Source organism: Bubalus bubalis, chromosome 21 (assembly GCF_019923935.1).
Source record: "Bubalus bubalis isolate 160015118507 breed Murrah chromosome 21, NDDB_SH_1, whole genome shotgun sequence".
NCBI classification, from domain to species: domain Eukaryota; kingdom Metazoa; phylum Chordata; class Mammalia; order Artiodactyla; family Bovidae; genus Bubalus; species Bubalus bubalis.
The window spans coordinates 50,716,702-50,734,843 of record NC_059177.1 but is presented as its reverse complement, the minus strand read 5'-3'; the positions used below and the strand labels follow the sequence as shown (position 1 = coordinate 50,734,843).

The 18,142-nt window shown below is 40.9% G+C and overlaps 2 protein-coding genes across 4 annotated transcripts in view; one reads left to right on the top strand and one right to left on the bottom strand.

Moving 5' to 3' along the window:
- The window catches only part of C21H3orf84 (chromosome 21 C3orf84 homolog), a 38,311-nt gene extending 22,816 nt beyond the window's left edge, over positions 1–15,495 (bottom strand). The window contains exon 1 of one of the 2 annotated variants that reach the window (XR_006547223.2): positions 14,552–15,495. The gene's annotated coding sequence lies outside the window, so the exon portion shown is untranslated. The remainder of the gene's footprint in view (positions 1–14,551) is intronic. The other variant, XR_006547222.2, reaches the window with a different exon arrangement.
- Positions 1–18,097, top strand: part of IHO1 (interactor of HORMAD1 1) — a 28,347-nt gene extending 10,250 nt beyond the window's left edge. For both annotated transcript variants that reach the window (XM_025272027.3, XM_044933569.2), the window contains 6 exons: positions 80–254; positions 1,628–1,791; positions 10,594–10,642; positions 10,830–10,917; positions 16,368–16,471; positions 16,814–18,097. In XM_025272027.3, the coding sequence (XP_025127812.3) occupies positions 80–254; positions 1,628–1,791; positions 10,594–10,642; positions 10,830–10,917; positions 16,368–16,471; positions 16,814–17,971 (1,738 nt within the window). In that variant the 3' untranslated portion in view covers positions 17,972–18,097. The remainder of the gene's footprint in view (positions 1–79; positions 255–1,627; positions 1,792–10,593; positions 10,643–10,829; positions 10,918–16,367; positions 16,472–16,813) is intronic.
- The last annotated feature ends 45 nt before the right edge of the window (positions 18,098–18,142 follow it).

Here is an 18,142-nt window from a genome sequence, read left to right as displayed (position 1 = left end):
AATAATTTTGAATTATGGTTTTCATTTGCTCAGGATGTTTGTCTACTTGATATACTTTTATCTTCTTGCTTAATTTCAGGGCCACTAAGTCATCTAACTGGAATAACAATCAGACTGATTACTCCAGTCTCAGTGATTCCCAGTTCCTTTTTGGATCCCAGTTCTGTCCGGAAGGTTCACAGACCCTGTCAACACCCGTGGACTCTGAAGTCCACTTGAGACATCCAAAACAGTCACAACAGAATTCTCTGGATGTGAGTTTGAATTCCAGAATTTCTCTGCACATGTTCACAGTCACTATGGAGATAAACTGTAAAGATGACTTATTATGCTGCATTATATTTTAGAATTGTACACCTCTAAGGATCACTGCCCTAAATAGATTTGTGTTTGGTGATTCATTTGACTTGGTAGTCTGAAATGGAAAACATTTATATTTGCATTTTCTTCTATTACTAAAGCAACACAGAATATTTCCAGTACTTTGACCACTCCTAGGGAGTGCCAAATATTACATGACATTTTCTAAGGCTTGTCATATTATTGTTTGTAAATATTCAATAAGAAAAAAGAACTTTAGAAAAATAGGGACAAAGTAATATAAGTATTATTCTATATGGACATTTTTTTCCTAAGAAACATCAGATGCTTTGTAGATTTAGTCATTAACTCCTTGAAGGAGGAGATGAGGATACTGAGGCCTAAGTTGATGAATAAGGGCCAGAAAGTGTGAAAGTGAAAGTCACTCAGTCGTGTCTGACTGTTTGCAACCCCATGGGCTATACAGTACATGGAATTCTCCAGGCCAGAATACTGGAGTGGGTAGCCATCTCCTTCTCCAGGGGATCTTCCCAACCTAGGGATCGAACCCAGGTCTCCTGCGTTGCAGGTAGATTCTTTATCAGCTGAGCCACAAGGGAAGCCTGAGGGCCAGAATCTCTTGATTTTTTGGAGATCAGCTTGTTTTCTTTTGTGAGTCAGAAATATATTTTTAAAATTTATTTATTTTGGTCTAGAACCAGATTTAACTTTATACACAGACTTAACTGCATCAGATAGACTTAATAAGATTAGGTCACTACTGTAACTTAGTAAGGTATGCTCTGAGATAAGTATTTTAGTACAAAAATTGGTACCCAGTGATATGAAGGAGTAAGTGTACTACCTGAATGTTTCAGAGTAAGTTTTGCTTTGGAATGCAGGAAATGGCTTACCATGTGCCATTTACATTACATGTCAAACTTATCAGTAAGCCTAGTTCATCAGCAACTGAGCAACAACAACTTGAGTTAAACTTATTAATATAAAAACTTTAACACATTATCTCAACACAGCATAATTTTCTGTTGTTCCCTTTAAACTTATATACTTGATTATAAGCCATTTTAGCTGACATTTTAAATATCTCTGGGCCAGTAAGGCAGAAATTATATTAGTAAAAAGAATTGCTTTTCTTTAATATAATTTTCTGGTGCATATGAAATAAAAAGGAAATACTACATGCTGCATTGGATTTTAGTATTATAGTTTGCACTTAAGTGTAACTCTGCTTTGTATAGAAAATAGTGAATGCTATAAATATTTTTATGTGTGAAATGCTATGATGTTTTTCTTTTCCACTGAACAGAGTGAACCTAGTATTTTCACAAAGTACCAAACAAAACCCCAGCTGCTTGGAGGAGATCCAAAAGATGGAGGCTTGTTTCCTCTTCCTTTGTCTCTTGGAAAACCAAAAGGCCTCTTGGAACAGTTTGAGGAGAAAAAGAAAAGTGCAAAAGAGAAATGTGACAGGTACACAAAAACCCTTCAAGTGGATGAGACAGCTTCTCTTTTCTGAGTGAAATAGCAAATGGAATGTCAGTAGTTGAATAATTCAGTTTCAGCATGATAGCATTCTTACTTTTACAGCTCATCTAGTAATTACTCTTTATTTGCTTTCTTAGGCTGCCACAGTTTTGGTGTCTCTGATTATTAAGCTAAAGGACTTCTTAGAGAAATGCAATATTCAAGTAATGTGAGGTTTAATCTGCTTAAAATTCTGTCCTTTTTCTTCAGATCATCAGACTTAGGAAGTTAGTTAACATTTGTTTCAGGGTCAAGAATATAGCACATGAATTCTTAAATCGTAGTTCAGGCTGATTTTCTCACTTTGAAATGTTGGTATTTTTAAAGATATAGCCTAAATTTTATACATATTCTTATTTGTTTTATATATATAATATATATATATAAGCAAATTTAGGACTACTACATTAATTTGTAAATAAATAAGTTGCAGTCACTGAGGAAATTAACTTGTTCATTTCTCCATAGTAAGTTATTATGAGGACATCCTTAGTTATCACAGAAATTGTAACACCCAAGCAGAAATATACTTCATTATTTCTGTAACAGTAAAGCTGTGTCATTTAGCATCACCACTAATACTTTTATGTTGATTTTGTTGTTGTTCAGTTGCTCAGTCGTGTCTGACTCTTTGTTTTCCCACAGACTGTAGCCCACCAGGTTCCTCTGTCCATGGGATTTTCCAGGCAAGATTACTGGAGTGGGTTGCCATTTCCTTCTCCAGGGGATCTTCCTGATCCAAGGATAACTCATATCTCTGTGTCTCCTGCATTAGGAGCCAGGATTTCTTAAAGAATTCTAGATTAGGAATTATTTAAAAGATTAGGCATATTCTCCACCGTATATCTATATTCCTTTAGTGAGAAAAGCAAAATACTGTATTTGAAGTGTTTGATTCTGCTGGTAAGTAAACATTTCCCAGATGTTGACAGATTTCTTTCCTCTAGGAATCTAGGCTCTAGGATTCATAACAATGGTACAGTACTACATATGAGCAGGTTCCGCTCATCTTACTGCTTCAAATAAATTAGTCTTAAGTTTTTTGTTTTCTGGGCTTTTGGATTATATTATTTTGTTTGATCACAATTTCTGTAGCTAAAAAACTTTTGGAAACATTAAGTTCTTGATATTTCCTTCTTCCCTCTCTTTCCCTCCCTTCCTTCATTTCTTTATTTCATTTTTCATTTCCTTTGCTGTTTTGGTAGTGAAATGAGTTTGTTTATTTTCTTTTCCTTTTTTTTTTTTTTTGGTTGCATGGCTTGTGGGATGTTAATTCCCAGACCAGGGATTGAATCGAGGCCCTCAGCATTGAGAGCGTGGAGACGTAACCACTGGACCACCAGAGAATTCCCAGAAATGAGTTTCTGTTAACAATTATTTACAAGATGGCAAAAAAAAAAATAGTATTTATACAGAAAGAATAGATGATAAGGACACTGAAGATCCTCTTTTCCATTAAAAAAATTTCAAGTTTATGATATTGATTTAAATGCTAAGCAGAAAATCATAAATTTCATAAATTCTGGCAAAAACAAACCCCATTTTAGATTGCTGTTTTCTGTCAATAAGTGCTTGTCAGAAATGTGATGAAGAGTGAGAAAAGTTTAAATGAGAGAGAGAAAGTATACCATTGTAAATCTGGAAGCAGGAAAGTGATAAGGCATGGTACAGAGTTAACATAAGAGATGCTACTAATCAACAAAACATGTATTTACATATTGTGTTTTGAAAGTACATGTTTTCCCAAATGAGTAGAAAGAGCATATGAGGTTAAAAAAAATCTCACAAGAAGCCTTACTCATTCACGTTGCATTTGTTATAACTCTTTTGATAGCAAATAAACTAGCCTGGATAAAAAGGAGGATATATTAGTCCTCTTAACCAATCTGGGAAGGACAGGGAATGAAATGAAATCAAAATCTGTCTCTTTTCTGTGCTTCCCTCCCCATCTATGCTTCATTCTCTCCTACTAGAGACCAGCTTCCTACTAACACAGAAAAAGAGATTCTCACCCCTTAGTTACAATTTGAAAATCCTAGTGAAAGCTTCTGATGGATTTGTTTATTTGGTTATTGAGGGGTGAGTGAAGAGGAGGGTATGACTTGAAGTTCTCATCATAATCACTTTTTGGATGCAAAAAGAAACAATTCTCCATTAGAGGTGGATGCTGGGCATACCAGACAATGGGATGTTCATTACCCAGATTATTATTTTTTAATCAGTCATGTTTGAGAAAACAGATTAGTCTCATAACTAATGAATAACCTAAGGACCACAAGGAAATTATAAAATGAGCCATATTCTTTCAAGATTGGGGATCACCGCAGTGAAATCTGTTCATTCACTCACTCAATAAATGCTGTGCTAGGCCCAGTAGGGCACGCTGGGGATCCCAAGGGGAGGAATAATGGTACCTGTCTTTGAAGTTCACAGTCTTGTTAAGGAAACAGGCATGTGATGGATAAATTAACAAGTGAGCCAGAGTTAATAGTTGTGAGCAACAGAAATAACTATTTAAATGAAAAGGAATTTATTAAGAGGGTATTGGAATGGCTTCTGGTTCTGAGTAAGACAGAATAAGCATACAACATCCTATTGCTCCCACTGAATGCAACCAAGCCCTGATGGTGTGCATGTAGTATCTGAGGACTCTGAAAAATAAATAGTAGCAGATAGATTAAGGAAGGGAACTTGAATTTGAAGTATGATAGCCTACCCTTAAGATTTCTGGGGTTTTGTTTTTAACCAAAATGTAAGATGTTTGCTCTGTGACAGACACTGTTAAGAAAATGAAAAGACAAGCTACAGACTGGAAAAAATATTTGCAAACCACATTTTCAACAAAGGACTTGTATCCAGAATATATCAAGAACTCTTAAAACTCAACAGTAAGAAACAAGCAACTGAATAAAAAAATGGGAAAAAATTTTAGCAGACACTTCATCAAAGAAAACATATGGATGGCAAATAAATACATGAAAAGTTTCTCAACACCATTAGCTATTTTAGAAATACAAATTAAAATCACAATGATATTACTAATATGAGCAGATGATATTACTACTCATCTATTAATGTAACTAAAAATAAAACAGACAAAAATTGACAATGCTGGGCAAGAATATAGACCAAATGGAAATCTTGTGGGTGGATATGCAAAATGATACAGCCCCTTTGGAAAAGTTTGTCAGTTTCTTACAAAATTAAACAATTTACTATCTGCCTCTGCAGTTCTACTGCTAGATATATATCCTAGATAAATGAAAACATGTTTTCATAAAAGTCTATACAATAAAGTTTATTGTAGCCTAGTTCATAATCACCAAGAACTGGGCACAACCCAAATGTCCTTCAGTGTATGAATGGATAAACTATGCTACGCCCATACAATGGAACACTACTCAACAACAAAAAGGAATAAACTATTGCTACACAGCAACACAGATGAACCTTAAAGGCACTCAGTTCAGTTCAGCTCAGTTGCTCAGTAGTGTCCGGCTCTTTGTGACCCCATGGACTGCAGCACACCAGGCTTCCCTGTCCATCACCAACTCCCGGAGCTTGCTCAAACTCATGTCCATTGAGTCGGAGATGCCATCCAACCATCTCATCCTCTGTCATCCCCTTCTCCCGTGCCTTCAGTCTTTCCCAGCATCAGGGTCTTTTCAAATGAGTCAGCTCTTTGCATCAGGTGGCCAAAGTGTTGGAGCTTTAGCTTCAGCATCAGTCCTTCCAATGAATATTCAGGACTGATTTCCTTGAGGATTGACTGCTTTGATCTCCTAGAAATCCAAGGTGCTCTCAAGAGTCTTTCAAAGTCACTATGCTGAAAGAAACCAGTCCAAAGACTATATACTATATGATTCAATTTATATGACATTCTGAGAAAAGCAAAACTATAGGGATGGGTATTATTAGGTCAGTGATTACCAGGGATTAGGGGTGTGGGCTGGTCTTTACCACAATGAGACAGCCTGAAGGATTTGTTTGGGGGATACTGTCTCATATCCTGGTTGTGGTGGTTGTTACATGAATCCTAAATTTGTGATAAAACTCACAGGACTGTGTACACATACATATACAAATTTCCTATGTTAATTTAAATTTTTTGAAGTGTTAAACATTATTGAAAGATCTTAAGTGGTTCATTTTATTAGGATTATGTTCAACTGCATTGACATACGTACTCTCATTCTCGTAATAATAATAGAAGTATTTAAAAGATGCTTATTTTTCTTTAATGCAAAAAATCAGCCTGAAGTGTATGGTCCAGGGCTAGAATGGTAGCTCCATGGACCTCATGGCTCCTTCTAGCAGTGTGAATCTAGCAGATCCCTAAAGTATGATCCCTCTCCGTCCTCACAGTGCTTGGAGCTTTTATATCAGATTTCCAGACAGTTGATGGATGAAGGAAGGAAGAAGGGTATTTTCTGTTCCCTTTAGGATTTTGTTTTTCTTGGTCATGCCATGTGGCTTGCAAGATCTTAGTTCCTCAACCAGGGATTGAACTTGGGCCAACGGCAGTGAAGGCATGGAGTCATAACCACTGGATTGCCAAGGAATTCCCGAGGATGGAACATCATCTACCTAGGTGGCAGGGCATGGCGGATGGAGATTAGGAATCCAGTTTGCAAGGAAGAAAATGAGGCCAATTTAAGTTTCTGCCACAGTCATACAATTGCCAACAACTACCTACCATGGACAACTTGCCAAACAAAGTCTCAAAATCAGCCCCGTGCAGATTCTGCTGCCTACTAGCCTCTGCCCAGAGCGCGCTGGGCCCTTCACGCCACTGTTGTCTGTGTAGTCCACTTTCATCGGTCCCATGGGCTCCATCTTTCTACCATGAGGGCCACAGCCACCAGAGAAAGAGGCCACGGTATTTTTACCCTGACTCCCAATCTGACAAGGTGTATGTGAAAGGAGAGCCCAAGTTCAGGAAAAGCTCAGAAAGCAAGCCCTGGCACTCTCAGCCTCAAGAGGAGGAAAGGGACTCTGCTTCTTCCCAAGATCCCTGATCTGAGGAACTCCTCAAACAGTAAAGAGGATCAGATGGAGAACAACCTAAAATAAAGAAACTAGACTTTTCACTCTAAGTACAAATTTGTAAATGCTGTAGTAGAGGTTTCATCCAAATGCTTTGGGAGCCCTGAGGACAGGCTTCCAGTTCTGACTGGGGGCGTGAGGAAAAACTCCATCCAAGGGAGCACATCTAAACTGAGTAGGAGTTTTGGGCAGAGATCTTGGGTCTGTCAGATTCTCAAGTCTGCCTCTGAATCAGCTTATTCTGTGAACCACCATTAACACTGTTTTATATAATTCTGCTCTATTTTTGCATACTTTCAAAAAATAAAAATGGAATTGTTTCCTATGTATTATTTTCAATCTGTTTTTTAATTTAATAATATTGAACGGTTATATTTCTATTTCATCTATAAAATCATTTCGGTGGCTGCACTGTGCTCTTTTATATGGATCATTTAGAGGGTTAGGTTTTAAATGTTTAATACATATGAGAAATGCCAAGAATATACAGTGAGGTAATGATAATCTTTCAACAAATGATGTTGGGAAAACTGAATCCCTATGCAAAACAATGGAAAAGGATCTTTAACTTATACCATTCACAAATATCAACTCAAAATGGATTAAAGACGTAAATGTGAGACTTGAAACCACAGAACACCTAGAAGAAAACATAGGGAAAAACATTCTTGACATTGGCCTTGGCAATGATGTCTTGGATATTACACAGGTAACAAAAGCAAGAATAGACAAATGAAATGACATCCAAGTACAAGCATCCCTGAGTATACACAGAAGACTGGTTTCAGGAGTCCCTGCATATACCAAAATCCAATGATGCTCAAGTCCCATAGTCGGCCCTCTATATCTTCAGTTTTGAATGCACAGATTTAACCAATTGAAGATGGAAATTTCTGTCCATGTTTGGCTGAATCTGCAGATGCGAAACCCTGGAACGTAAGAGGTCCAACTCTATTTATTGAATGAAAAATCAGCATATAAGTGGACCCATGCATTTCAAACCTATGTTGTATAAGGGTCAACTGTAAAAAGTTTCTGCACAGCAAATGAAATCAACACAGTGAAAAGGCAACCTATGGGACAGAATATACTTGCAAACCATATATCTGATAAAGGGTTAATATAAAACATTAAAGGAATACCTACAACCCAGTCGCAAAAACAAAATAACCCCAAAATATCCTGATTAAAAGATGAGCAAAGGAATTGAATGGACAGTTCTCCAAAGAAGACATTCAAATGGCCATCGGTTATACGAAAAGATGCTCAGCTTCACTAATTATCAGGGGAGTGCTAATCAAAACCACAATTAGGTATCATCTCATACCTATCAGAATGATTATCATTTAAAAAATTAGTAACAACTGTTGGCAAGTATATAGAGAAAAGGGAACCCTTATACACTGTTGATGGGTGTGAAAACTGGTGCAGCTACTTTATTTATTTTAATTTTTTTTGCCACGTCTAAGGCTTGGGGGATCTCAGTTCCTCGAGGTCACACCTGCGCTCTCGGCAGTGAAAGCTCAGAGTCTTAACCACTGGACCTCCAGGGAATTCCCTAGTGCAGCCACTTTAGAAAACAGTATAGAGGCTTCACAAAACATTAAAAACAGAACTACCACATGATCCAGCAATTCTACTTCTAAGTATATACCCAAAGGAATTGAAATCAGGATCTTGAGGAGATATCTGCACTCTCATGTTCATCACAGCATGGCTATTATTTAAAATAGCCAAGAATGGAAGTAACCTAAATATCTATCAATGGATGAATGGGAAAGAAAAAATGGTATGTACATACAGTGAAATATTCTTTAGCTTTAAAAAAGAAGGAAATCCTGTCACTTGTAACAAATGAATGAACCTGAAAGACATTATGATAAATGAAATAAGCCAGACACAGAAGGAAAAATACTAATTATATGCTACCACTTATACGAGGAGTGTGAAATAGTCAAACTCATAGAAGCAGAGAGTTGAATGGTGGTTGTCGGTGGGGAAGGTGTGGGGGAAACAGGAAGTATTACTCAAAGGGTACAAAACTTCAGTTTATACAAGACGAATAAATTCCAGAGAGCTACTATACAGCATAGTGTCTACAGTTAACAATACTCTATACTTTAAATTTTGTTTAGAGGGTGGATCTTTGTTAAGTGTTCTTATCACTAATAACAATAAAGAAAGAGGGTAGAAGGAAACTTTCTGAGGTGGCAGATGTATTTATGGCATAGATTGTGGAGATGGTTTCATGGTTGTATACTTATCTCCAAACTTGTATATGTTAAATACGTACAGCTCTTTGTGTGTTAATCATAGGCCTCAATGAACTAATTTAAAAGCTGAGTCCTGACCACCGAGAAGAGACGACGACTGCAGGCAACCGGCACAGCTGTCATTGTACAAGACTAGGAGTTCTTTTTGTTCAAGATTTCTAAAGCGTTGCTCCACCACCTTCTAGATTTCTGGGTGCTTTTAAGCGGTCTGCTGCCATGCAGATTCCTGAGCCTGTATCTATCACCTGCTTTTTTTATTTCTGCAAATTTTTAGGACCTCATTATCCTTAGAGTTCTGAAATTTTACCGCACTATGGTTTGATGTGGCTCATCATGAACCCATGGCATGGAGGAATTCCTTTTGCCCTATAAACTTGTGTCTTTTGGTTCTGGGAATTTTTCTTTTATTATACCTTGGAAAACCTCCTATTTTCACTCTTCTTACTGTCTGGATCTCCAATTTTGGTCAAGCATTGAATCTCCTGCATTGATTCTCTAATTTTTTTTTTTTTTTTTTTTTACTATTTACTTGTTTATCATCTGTCTTTTTTCTGTTTTCTATCACATTTCCATACTGTATCTTCTGGTTAATTCTATTTGTTTAATTTCTGCTATTTTAATTTATAAGTACCTTTTCTTATTCTTATTATCTACTTTAATAATTTAATATCATTCTGTTCTTATCCTTAGTTCACTAAATTTTTCATTTTAGATTTTCATTGTTTTCAGGTCATGTCTTAATCTTATTCATAAAACTGTATGGTTTATAAGACTCTGAAATGGTACTATCAAATTCCTCTTTTAAAGTCAGTCTTATGGAGCATCCATAAGACTGTGGCATGAAGAGCTGTCCTATTGGGGTTCAAAAATTGATATATGCATTGTATAAAGAAACAAAATCTGTAAAAAATTTTAATGATGAGCCTTGTCTGATTTTTTTCAAAAGTGGGATATTTGAGGAATAATTATGGTAATTTATTTTTCATTAAAAATCAATATCATTCCCAGAATTATCTCCATTCTTACAGACAAAATAATAGTCATTAGACTAATATGTGTCCAGGAATTTTTGACTATCCATAGGAAGTCACTATCCTCTGAAGCCATGTTGCCATAAAAATGGAAGCTGGTGTGTTCTACTATAGAAACCACTTGAATTGCTAAAATTCAACCTCATTTAAGATCCATATAGAGTAAATTTAAAAAACAGAATAAAGTTTTGTTTCACTTTGGAAATGATCACGAAAAGTCAGTGTTCTCCTTTTCTAATCTGGGCACTAAGATTTCTCAGGGTTAAGTCTTCGGCTCTGATCAACCACTGTTTTGATGTTGCACTGGTAGAATCCTGCTTGTTCATGGAATCAGTTTTGTTACCTACTGTTTAAATATTTCGCAAAGGTTCACTTTCTTTTTTTCTTTCCTATTTTAGTGAGACTTTATACAACTTCATTTCCCATATCAAAGAAAGCATTCACAAGGTAAGTATGCCACATTCAAGGTGTTAAAACATCTTACATTTTAAGAAGTTTAATAATTGTATTGGTTTTTGTTCATGTAAAACGGCAGTATTTTAACTACCCTTTTTTTATCATTAAGTGACAGTTTGCCAAGTTAGTAAAATGAGGCAACAGTCTGTGAATTATTTCCTAATTTGGGGTTTCTTAGTTACAGACATCAGTGGAAGAGTCTGAGGAACATCTCAGTTCCAGAAGTCAGTCTATTTTGGATTCTTTGGAAACTGTGGCCAAGACATGTGAGTGTCTCGTGTTTGAGGTTATCTGCAGGGGGCACTGGTGAGCAGTGACCGTGAACTTGCTGACCCTAGTCAGGTTTCTGCCAGTGGTGAGGTTCCACAGAGTGTTTCAGATGAGAGAATGGGTACATAAGATGAGCCCTGAAGGGATGTGGAGCTGAACTGGGTAGCAGGCCCCAGCCCTGTATGGGAATGCCTGGTCCCTCCATGCCTTTTTTGAAGCACCAATCCCCTACCCAGTAACCCAGCTGCTTCAAGGCAGATGGTTCTGCCAGATTTCTAATCTCACCACCTGAAGTGAATCAACGGCATTCCTGAGTCTCAAATGAACTGCTGGCTGTGTTGTCTATAAGGGCTCCCTTGCTCCCTTAGGACTTAGAAATAAAGACACCACTCCTTCAGGAGTCAGAAACATTCCAGTCACCTACTGTTTTGCTTGCTGCCTTCACTTCAATGACAGCTGTTTTGTAGTGAATCACAGCATCTTTCTCAATTTCAGTTACAGCCTGTGGTCTGTAAAGTCCTCTGTTCGGTCAATTAGTGATTTACGTTTAGGTGAAACCATGGTTCAGGCCCTTATTCATCAGAAGGGAGCCATGACACAAGTTTCCTTAGATGAACACTTGCCCTGGCACCAACAGCTTTTCAGCTCAACAGCAAGCTGATGACTGCATCTGCACTTGTTTGCATTTGTCTCTGTGTTTATTTTTTTTTTACTTTAAACAAATTGAAATCAACTTATTCAAATGCCAAGGGATGGATTGCTCATGATTTACAAAAATTAATGCCTTTGTGTAACTTTGAAATTAATCCCCATCTGTCTGCAAAGAAGCACTGTACTGTCTGCTGGCTTCCAACCTGAGTATCCCACACACAGGGCCACTGTGCATTTGCTTAGAAACCAGTTCTGGAAGCCCAGACTGTTACCCTCACAAGAAGATGCAAGACAAAGAGCAGAAGGAAAAAGGCAGCTTCCGGTGTTTAACATGATAAAATAGCTCACTGTAAGTGCCGAAAAGCAGGCATTCTTTTTACTCCTTTTACACTCTTTTTACACGTTTAAAACTGGGTGAAATATTGATACAAAAAGGAGGACTGCAGCAGAGGTGTGGCATTTAAGGCCCAGAACAGGGAATGGAAGTGCTCAAGGCCACAGCACAGGGTCAAGGCAGAGAGAGGAGAACTGAGTCTGCAAAGGGAGACATAGGGATGCCTCGGTAGGCATAGGGATCCTGATTCTGCACTCCTGACAGTTCCTTAACTTTCAGAGCTTAAGACTGACCAGGCAAACAGTAAGACACTGTGGCATTATATTAATTAAAAGCCAGGTCATTTTTAAAAATAGGCACGCAAGTAGCCTGTCCAGAACCATTCCCTTTTTTGGTAGGTAGTCACTGATAGGAACCAGGTAAATCTGCTGTCAAATGGCTAGGCCCAGTCCAGCTCGCCTAGAGCACCGAAGCTGCCAGTCAGTGCATTCTGCAGGCCTTCAGTAGGCACTCACTGTGCTTGGAAGGGGGAAGATTCTATGTGAAAGCACTCTCTTGGTTTATTATGTAATTCCTGCCTTCACAGAATGAGGTCATAAAGTTTTTCCCCAGTCACACTATGCCTGCACAACCAGAAGGATCACTCAAAGCCATCTAATCTAACGCCCTTTCTTCTTCAGTTGAGGACACCAGAAACCAGACGAACAGAATGAATTGCCAAGGCCATCCACAATCCACTTACCTTGGGTTTAGGTGGGGTAATTAGTACACAGCAGTACTTTCAGCTAAGATGTATCAATTCTATTGAAAAGTATGGTCGTTAGGAGAATAAAAAGGAGAGGCCACTATCAAAATCAGGAAATAGCTCTTATGGAAAATAGGTAACTCCACACATCAAAATTCATTCCATAGGAATACACATGCTGTGTGGTGATTAAATCATGAATAGAACTATAAGAAGCATGAGCAACGTTTTTACAATTTTAGAGTGAGAAATGCCTTTCTGAGCAAGGCACAAGAAGAATGAAAGCCATCTATATGAACCATGTTGGAATGGAAATATTTATTACTTGATAAATGAAGATAGCAAGGTGCTTGTGTTCACATGGCTTGCTCCAGGACACATCTTATGGCAGAGAGAGATCAGTCAATGAAAATTGGGAAGGGTACCCTATAAAAAGGGAGGACTGAGCAAACTCCTCTTGTACATGGAGCCTTCCAGACCTTTACTCAGGTGGCTTTCATTAGCACAGCAGGGAGAGCAAAACTATGAAAGGGAATCACTGGCCGTCAGCAGAAAAGCATCAGCATACAACCTCATCTCAGTGGAGCCCTTGTTGAATCTCTAAAATAGAAATAAAATCTTTTTTGAGGATGGCAACAAGGTGATGGGGAGTAGAAGGACCTTCAGTTCACCTCCTTTTACAAGCATGCCAAAATCACAAGTAACTGCTGAACAACCACCAATAAAAAAGACGAATCTACCAAAAAAGGGGGGGTCAAATTTAAAGACATAAAAGAGAAACCATGGGATGGTAGGAGTGGCACACTCACAATATAATCAAATCCCATCCCACCCAGGTGGGCGACCCACAGTCTGGAGAATCATTATGTTGCAGAAATTCTCCCATATGAGTGAGAGCTCTGAGCCCCGTGCCAGGCTCCCCAGCCTGGGAGTCCGGCATGGGGAGGAAGAGCCCCCAGAGCATTTGGCTTTGAAGGGCAGTGGGGCTTGACTGCAGGAGCCCCTCAGGACTGGGGGAAACAGAGACTCCATGCTTGGAGGGCAAAAGCAGCGACTCCATAGCAGCGACTCCCTGCTGGTCTTGGAGGGTTTCCTGGAGAGGTGAGGGCAAGGGCGGTGGTGGGGGACTTAGCAGGGTCCTGCATGAACTCTGGCTGGAGGCGGACATTCTGGGTCCCTGGTACCAAGACCCGGCCCCACCAACAGCCTGAAAACTCCAGTGCTGGGACGCTCAGACCCCACAGAATCATCTTTATAAGAAAACAGAGAGCTTCCCTGGTGGTCCAGTGGTTAACAATCCGCCTGCCAATGCAAAGGACACAGGTTCAATCCCTGGTCTGGGAAGACTCCACATGCCAAGGGGCAACTAAACCTGTGCAGCACAACTACTAAAGCCAGTGCACCACGCACTGAAAGCCTGTGCTCTGCAGCAAGAAAAGCCACCGCAATGAGAAGCTGTGCACCGCAACAAGAGAGTAGCCCCCAGCTCATGGCAACTAGAGAAAGCCTTCGAGGCAAGGAAGACCTAGTACAGCCCCAAATAATTGAATAATAAATAAAATTATTTTAAAAGAAAATAGAAATATTGGCTGTATACTGGCAGTGCACTCAGGGGTCCTGCGGATCTGTCTCTTCCTTCAGCAGTATTTGGATGGAACAGACCTAGAGATGCCCTTTGCTCTCGCCTCTGACCACCCTCCAACTTTTTTTCCATTCACAGATTTAGAGTCAGCCACTCAGCTATCCTTGGCCACCAGGCCCAGCCAAGACCATTTTTTGAGATTCACTCCTTATTACCCATCAACCATGTGAGCTCCCAGATTTGTCACAATTATTCCATCAAGGTGGAGGCCGCTGTCAACCTCCTGGTCAACAGGCGTCTGCAGGCCTCGTCTCCTACCTCTCTCTAGAGGGTGCGGCACACTATTTTCCGCATATTGGCTGAGCAGAAGCACCAGGGTGTTAGCGTCTCTGGAAAATGCAAAACCAGTGTGGTGGCCACTCCCTGTTCCAGGACGTGCCGAAGCCATCTCAAGAGAAGTGGGTAAGGCCCATGACGCTTATGGAGAGGGCTATGTTCATGGAGAAGAACCGGAACCAGGCCTGTGTTGACCTTCGCGCCCTGGGCTCTGCCTCGCAGAACCCGCCTGTGGCTTCCGGGAGAGCCGCTTCCTGGAGAGGCAGGTGAAGCTCATCAAGAAGATGGCGACCACCTGATTAACCTCTGTGGGCCGGCTGGTCCCCAGGCAGGGCTGGGCGAGCATCTCTTTGGAAGGCTTACCCTCAAGTCTCCCAAGCACAGTGGCGTTTGAGGAGCCCCTGTGGTTTCCGCGCTTCTGCCTGAAGCCCCTCTCTGCAGCCACAAGGCAGCTTTTTAACCACCCTGGAGCCCTCTCCCAAGCCTTGGACCAAGTGTAAACAGGAAACCTTTTTGAAGAAAAAGAGATTGTGCCGAGTATGGAAGTGGACTTTAAATGGCATATTTTTCTAAAAAGCTAAAAATACCTGTTTATAACCAAAGCAGAAATGAAATGAGTCCTCTTCTCTGGAAGACACACACACACACATACACACACACACACACGATCTATAACCTATACGTGGGTATGCACATATATTAATACAAAACTCCAGAAAATGTTCATAATGCTAAATCCAGGAAGCGAGATCAAAGTCTACACGGGAGCGATTTGATCATTTTTCATTGGAAGCATTTTTATACTGTTACAGTTTTTAATATATGTTTACTGGCTGTGTCAGGTCTTAGTTGCCAGCACTTGGGATCTTTCCTTGCCACAGAATGGACTCTCTGGTTGTGGTGCCTGAGGCTAGTTGCTCCAAGGCATGTGGGATCTTAGTTCCCCAAGTAGGGATTGAACCCATGTCCCCTGCATTGCAGGGCAGATTCTTAACCACTGGACCATCAGGGAAGTCCCTATGCTGTGATAGTTATTAAAACAAACAAAAAAAATGGATAGATTTTGGAAGTAATGTGCTCAATACAAAAGCTCTTTAAAAGAGAAGACACTAAAAAAAATAAATAAAAAAGTAAAAGAGAAGACCCTGAATGTGTTTCCTAGGAACAAAGAAAGAATATGTGGGACCACAGACTGATGCTTACTGATTACTGAATCTAGACTTGAACACTTTGCTTGCCTTCTTCATTCTCTGCTTTTGTGGCTGGTAATGTTCACTGTTCCTAAGAAACATTGCTATTCATGAACTCATCTAGGGTAGGATAATTACATTTGCTTTCTACTACAAATATCAACATAGATGTCTGGAAAAATATTTCATTAACTGAGTTTAGGAGCAGGGATCCAGTGCTTGAAATAGGAGTAAACAGTCTTTTTCTAATTGGCCAACACATGGAATTTACCATGATCATAACTACATTCTAGGAAGATCACTCTGGTGACAGGGCCAAGAAGGCAGGCCAAAGATGACTTGGTGCCGTCACTGGGGGAGTAGGTTTCAGAGTCCCAGCAGGTGCTGAGGTTGAGTCTGCTTTGGCCAGGATGTCCTCAGGGACAGTGGGGGAACCATCCTGCTCTTGCTTTATCTCCTCAGCAAGGTTGATCCAGATAGGTGCTGGCAGAACAGGCTCAGGTGGCCCATGCCAGCTTCCAGTTCCTCCTTCTCCCCGCACAGCAGCCTAGGCAGGGTGGAGCATACCACAGTCTTCATGTGGTGAATTGTCATTGTTCTGTATTTAGGGCAGGAGACTGCAAAAGCTCAGAGTGGTCTGATGTTGGAAATAGTGCAGGACAAAGGCAACGTGGACCAGGCCATCCTTGAGTTGCAAAAGAGACTCGAAGCTGTAAGTGTTAGACCCTGACCCCTCTCCCCAAGTGTGTGTTTCTGGCTTTGTTACTAAGACCTAGAGACATCTTTAAAATTGCAAATTTTCAGCCAAGAACAGAGGCCACCACAGGCCCCTTGGTATCAGGCCAGGGGAGAGCCCAGCTTCCTTTCTCAAGATTCTCTGGCATGTGGACCCTAGGGCCCCTGCTCCAGAGTGTTGCCATGCTTCCACTCATAGTACCCAGTAGGGTACAAGGTTCGGTTCTGCTGGCCCATCCTTTGTTTTGTTCACACATTTTATTGTGCCTTCTGAGTTGCACTGTCCATAACTCCTTACTTTTTCACTGCCTTTCTTTAGAGACAAGCAGAGTTTATAGAAATGAAGTCCGACCTGAAGCACCTTGAAGTTTTGGTTACCCAGCAGAGTAAGGACTTTCAGCAGCTGTGTGAGCATCTAGGCCCGCTGAATATGCCCAGTGTTCTAGCAGAGTTAAAGCGAGTGACCTCCATCGCTCTGACACCCAAACACGTGAAAGACAGTGCCTCTCAGACCTCACCACCTCTGGCGCAGAGCCTTAGTTTCCCCGGGCAGGACAAATATACCTCTGAGAAGCCAGTTACGTGGCAGGCCCAGGCCCTCCCTGCTGCATGCAGTCTTAGTGTGGGCTCCCCAAGGCCCAGGGAGTTTGCTGTCTGGGGTGAGGGATCAAAGAGGGATGCTCTCCAAGAAGAGGCTGTGCAGCTGGCAGTTGGAACCGGCAAAAGAAACAGGCAAATCAAGGGCAGGGCCGTGCAGACTAACTGCCAGAACTCTGTTACTAAAACAGGCTCTGAGAACTGTGGCTCTGCCATCCTGGGTCACAAGGTTCCTAAAGATAGGGACCCAGTTTTCCAAGGAGACTCGCAACTTATATCTCGAGGATATAAGGACTTAAACAACTCTGCAACCAGCATTAAGAACACCAGCCAAAAATGGCAAGCTAAAGGCGCATCTTCATGTGACCCTTGTGAGCAAAGGCTGGTGACGGAACAGAAAGGCGTAACTGAAGAAAGAGGGAAAAAAGGCAAGCAGCAGCCCAGGAAAGCCCCCAGGAGGAGGTCCCTACGCAGGAAGCAAGAACAAATGCCCAGCAAAACCTGTGTTTCTAATTCTAAATATCCTAGGCCTCCAGTTTCCAGCCCACAAAGGTCCCCCTGGGGACAGCAGGAAACTCTAGCTCAGCCCCTGCAACTTTGGGGCCCTAGGAGCCCCACAAATCTAGTCTGCTCTGCTCAGGGAGGAACAGTCATGCCCAGTAAGACCACGAGGGCAGAGCAAGAGAAGCTCGTGCAGCGCAGCGGGCATTCCTCCCAAGACAACAGCCTGCTTTTTCCCAGTTTCCAGGGGGACCAAAAGATTAGCTGGTTCAGTGATCTCAATGCCCTCAACCCCAGGAGAGAGTCACCTCAGTCCCAGGAGTCAGGGAAGAATATACTCTATGACCTGGGTTTTGATAGCAGTGATGATGGCTTCTGACCAGCCCATAATGACTTTGGCTGATGGTTTTTGGTCTCGTTGGAAAAACAAATCACAGAACATTCCGGGTGGCTGATGGCAGAGTTCTCAAAGCCTGCCTGGAGTCTTCAGGGTCAGAGGCTGGACTTGGATGGGGTGGTGGTGGGGGTCAGTGGAGGGCTGGGGAGCAGA